Here is a 5,311-nt window from a genome sequence, read left to right on the forward strand (position 1 = left end):
GGAATATAAACTCCCATCTTTCCTTGAAAAATAAAAATCACCTAACGCGCTGGTCACTTAGCTCAATCACCCAAACGCTGGTTACCAGCTTAATTAAAGTACCCATCACCGAACCGTGGCTCCTGCCGGCTGAGACGGAGCGTCAATCTAGACTTTTTCTTGACTTGCGTTGCACCAATATATAAATAAAGGGCCGGCGGCGAAAAGGAAGTAGTGACTGCCACTGGTTAGTGGTGAGGGCTTCATTTAGCTTATTCCGTTATTTGTTTGCTTCACGTACCAGACACTGACATTGTGAAATCAAATCAGTGGTGCGTACCTTGGTGGGAGTACTGACTACATACTCCTGACAATTTGTTTGGCAACTATTGGAAAGAGAAACACGTATATAAACGAAGACTAATATCCATTTTTGACCAACCCACCACCCATATGATCTTCCACATCCATTTTTTCTGACTTCATCTGTGGAATAAGCAGACTGAGCTGAGGTTCCGCTCCTCGGTGACCCGACGGAAGCCTGGCATTATATATTCAACATTGGGAAGCTTGTATTAGTCAGTAACTTAGTATTCGTCCATCCATAGCTCTCATCAGACGGCTATGGCCGGCGGCGCCATCGTGGACACGGCCGGCGGAAAGCAATACCCTGGCAAGCTCACCCTGTACGTCGTCTTCACCTGCGTCGTCGCCTCCACCGGCGGCCTCATCTTCGGGTACGACATCGGCATCTCAGGCGGCGTGACGTCCATGGACCCCTTCCTCTTGAAGTTTTTCCCGGAGGTGTACCGGCAGAAGCAGGCGGCGAGCAAGAGCAACCAGTACTGCCAGTACGACAACCAGCTGCTCCAGGCCTTCACATCCTCACTCTACCTCGCCGCCCTCGTCGCCTCCTTCTTCGCGTCCGCTGTCACCCGCATCCTCGGCCGCAAGTGGTCTATGTTAGCCGGCGGCTTCACCTTCCTCGTGGGGGCCGCCCTGAACGGCGCCGCCCAGAACGTCGCGATGCTCATCGTTGGACGCATGCTGCTTGGCGTCGGCATCGGGTTCGCCAATCAGGTACGCGACTGTTCACTACGTTGATTCTTCTGCATGATGCCATCACATGAGATGTGTGTGCATCCGCAAATTGAAAACAGGCTGATTCACTTACCTATTTCAATTTTATATATGTCACCCTCAAGTTAACATCACAATCCCATATGCAAATATAAGTCACCATCAAGGTCACATCACAATGCCGCCGTATGCAAATATATGTCGCCAAAGTCCAAGCAAGAAATTTCCAAGAAGTTTGACTGCTTTGGTGTTTGCATGGGTAGGTTGTGCCTTGATTATTATTTCTTAATCAGATTATGTCCTGCGCGGCAAGCCCCACATTACTCCCCCCCCCCCCCCACACACACACACACACACAATTGGCGGCTCCTGCAGGAACCGTGTTAAAACAAGTGCAAACAATTAAAGCTAATGGAAAAAACAAATGCAAGAGAGTTCTCCATTCATATTTTAATATAATTATACTGCAAAGTATGTACTCTGACAAAATTATGTATTAAAAAAGAAAATCATTGAAACTGAACTTAACAAGGGTGTCATCTTTAACAAAAATGTGAAACGTAAACTATTTATCTTTCCTCCAAGCGTCCAACATAGATACCGACCATATAAAAATTAAAGCAAATAAATTAACTTGTGAGTCACATCCATGACTTGATACTCCTAAAAAATACATGTATGACTTTGTGAGGTGGCACGTCTTGTTCGCTGTGCCAACCCCGGTGATGACTTTGGAGATGCTGGACATATTGCTTGTGCTTGTTCGGTGCGCCTCACTTGTTCGGGGCTTGTGGGTTTAGCTGTATGTATCCTCTATTTAGGACGAGCATCTCTTGTCCCTCTGCTTCGGGCATCATCGCGCCACCTTGCGTTAGTGTCACGTCTTATACCCTAATTTGTATCCATTCTAATTCCTTCTATCGGTGAAAAATACACAAACTTCGGGTATTCGCCAAACAATCAGTACATGCAATACTTGATGATATCAACAATTGAGATGATGTGGAAATACATATGTGAAGGTAAATCTAGTAATGAGTGATAGCTGTTTAGATATAGAAAATTAGAACGGTATCAATTGGTATATGTAGGCAGAAATGAAAAGAGAAGGAGACATATATTGGGCACAATTCATTTCTTCATTTTATTTACTTCGGGTCATGCATGTACCGACGGGGAGGAGTATACTTGAAAAAAAAACTTCCATTTACAAATGAAAATTACAAAACTGCCACTCCTGGCATGGACCACTAGCGGCCGGGGAGCTAGGACACATGTTGTGTTTTTCACGGGCCGGATGCCCAGCCAGGATTATCAATCATTGGGTTCAGCTCAACTAAAGAGTGGGTTCAGTTCTTTGCTTAGTCTTAAGCTAGTGTAAATCTATAAGGGACATGTCAAATTTCATTGGGTTCACTTGAACCCAATGCCAATGAGCTGGCTCCGCCCCTGCGGGTAGTGTTGTTGCGTGTTCTTGGTTTTCGGCATGATATTTTGTGGTCATGTTCGTTTTTTCTTTTTCCTTTTTTTTGGGGGGAGAAATGAAGTTTTATTCCACAATGAGAGGGTCACAATAACGAGACAACAAGTCTTCACACCATGGAGGAATCGATTTCAACCATACCGCGGTACAAGCTTCAGTGCGGCTATAGTGTGCCAATTGATGTGCTACCCTATTTTGAGATCTGCTAACTTTTAGAGGAACAAACTTCCTGCCATATGAGCTTTGACCTCTGCAGCTAGATGACCATAGGCTGACCTGGAGAGATTGTCGCTCGAGAGAATGGCCATAGCATTTGAAGAATCTGATTGAACAATCACTTGGCAGTCCGAATGCTGGATGGCCACTGCCATACCCTGCATAATAGCATGAATTTCCGCTTCCAGGGAATCATTACAGTGGAAAATGTACCTATATGTTGCAAAAATCATTGATCCGTTCTCCCCGCGAAGCACCATGCCAATCCAAGTGCGACCATCCTGACTCGAGAATGAACCGTCTACCAACAATGCAACCCAGTCCATAGGCGGAGGAAGCCAAGGCGTGGGGGATTATGTAGTTTTTACACACTTTGTCCGACTGTCCTCATACAACGGCATCTTCCCTTTGATGATTTCCTCCATGCTATAGTTCCTCACCAAATTTAGCGACTTATACTCTCAAGATAATCAACAGTTACCTCTACTGGGGTCTCATTCTTCCCGTGCGTTATATCATTTCGGAGTTGCCAAATACGCCAGATCGTCATAATTACCTCTACTGGGGTAGCTGCACTACCCAGTCCTTACCAGAGTCCACTAGTAGTGAGTCATCAGGCAACGGCCAGATTGCACGTAAGCCCTCCCAAACACGTCGGGCGTGCATGCATGAAAACTGCTTATAGTCCTTTTTCCTAAAAAAAATTACCAAAAAATTTCCAATCTATTCATCAGAACTTCCGATCTATTCGTGTTCAACCATGGTATTACAACGAACGCCAAAAATAACAAAAATTATATCCAGATCCCCGCCTAGCCCCTGGAGCTGTAGATCATGTTATTGGGTTACCACTCTTGAGAATGTGTCGGTCTATTGAAAATTATAGTCACGACATTATTGTAAAAACATTGAGTGATTACTTAGGTACGCATCAAAAAACATATATCTCGTATTGAATTTTCTTATAAAATAAATCAAGCATGCCACATGATTAAATTGAATGATTATTTTGGTACGCATGCATGCAGTCTGTGCCGGTGTACCTATCGGAGATGGCACCTGCGCATCTCCGCGGCATGCTCAACATTGGTTTCCAGCTCATGATCACCATCGGCATCCTGGCAGCGGAGCTCATCAACTACGGCACTAACAAAATCAAAGGCGGCCACGGTTGGCGCGTCAGCCTGGCTCTCGCGGCTGTGCCTGCGGTGATCATCACGGTCGGCGCACTCTTCCTCCCCGACACCCCCAACTCACTGATGGAGCGAGGCCACCCGGAGGCGTCGCGTCGGATGCTACGCCGTATCCGCGGCACCGACGACATCGGCGAGGAGTACGCGGACCTAGTGGCGGCGAGGGAAATATCAAAGCAAGTACAGCATCCGTGGCGCAACATCCTGATGCGCAAGTACCGCGCGCAGCTCACCATGGCTGTGCTCATCCCCTTCTTCCAGCAGGTCTCCGGCATCAACGTCATCAACTTCTATGCGCCCGTGCTATTCGAGACCCTAGGTTTCAAGGGAGACGCGTCGCTTCTCTCGTCGGTGATGACTGGCGGCGTCCTCGTGCTCGGGTCGGTGGTGTCGATGTTCACCGTCGACAGGCTGGGGCGGCGGAAGTTGTTCCTGCAGGGTGGCGCGCAGATGTTGGTGTCCCAGATCGCGGTGGGAACTCTAATCGCGGTGAGGTTCGGGACAAGTGGGGTGGGAGAGATGCCCAGGGGTTATGCAGCGGCGGTGGTGCTCTTCATCTGCGTGTACGTGGCGGGCTTCGTGTGGTCGTGGGGAGCTCTGGGATGGCTAGTGCCGAGTGAGATCTTCCCGCTGGAGATCCGTTCGGCGGGGCAGAGTATCACTGTGTCGGTGAACATGCTCTTCACCTTCGTCATCGCGCAGGCCTTCCTCACCATGCTCTGCCACATGAAGTTCGGGCTCTTCTACTTCTTCGCTGGTTGGGTGGTGATCATGACCGCCTTCGTCGCGCTCTTCCTTCCGGAGACCAAGAATGTGCCCATGGAGGAGATGGTGCTCGTCTGGAAGGGACACTGGTTCTGGAGCAGATTCATTGGAGACGCCGACGACATTCACACCGGTGTCAATGTCTTAGCATCAACCTAGTTTATGAATTTGTAATGAGTCTTCGTGGATGCATTTGCTTTGCTTTGTTGATTAATTTGGTGTGAACGTACACACAATATGCATCACTGCAGGGAAAATAGTTATGGACAGGGGTGCGTGAAAGTTAGCTATACACGTACCAGTGCCAGAACTATGAGTTGATTTGTGATCTTAAAGGTTTCAGCTCTAGTCTATCTTATTTTGTTGTTGTTGAATCAGTTGCCGCAAATTGGTGTGATCACAACACGAGGAGGACAATGCTTCATAAGTCATGTGCTCATGGCCACTGGGTTTTGACTTCTGACAGATGTTTTCGTTGGTTGAAGTTCGTATCAAGCGCTAGCAAATGAAGATTTCTCAGATCAATCGAATCCATATGCTCGAGCGTTGGGTCTGTCCTCTAATAGAGCTCCCTTCTTTTCTTTGGATCCGTGAA

The 5,311-nt window shown here is 47.5% G+C and overlaps 1 protein-coding gene across 1 annotated transcript; it reads left to right on the forward strand.

Annotated features, from left to right (window-relative positions):
* The first annotated feature begins 603 nt into the window (after window positions 1-603).
* LOC123075563 (sugar transport protein MST3-like) lies at window positions 604-4,875 on the forward strand. Its single transcript, XM_044498137.1, has 2 exons — window positions 604-1,059; window positions 3,787-4,875. Exons 1-2 carry the CDS (start codon window positions 604-606, stop codon window positions 4,873-4,875), a joined length of 1,545 nt encoding a protein of 514 aa, XP_044354072.1.
* The last annotated feature ends 436 nt before the right edge of the window (window positions 4,876-5,311 follow it).

The sequence above is a fragment of the Triticum aestivum genome, chromosome 3D, assembly GCF_018294505.1.
Source record: "Triticum aestivum cultivar Chinese Spring chromosome 3D, IWGSC CS RefSeq v2.1, whole genome shotgun sequence".
Lineage (NCBI taxonomy): Eukaryota > Viridiplantae > Streptophyta > Magnoliopsida > Poales > Poaceae > Triticum > Triticum aestivum.

Coding starts and splice junctions, on each gene's coding strand:
- LOC123075563 (XM_044498137.1), top strand. CDS start 604: ATGGCCGGCGGCGCCATCGTGGACACGGCCGGCGGAAAGCAATACCCT. Junction 1,060..3,786: donor GCATCGGGTTCGCCAATCAG/GTACGCGACTGT, acceptor GCATGCATGCAG/TCTGTGCCGGTGTACCTATC.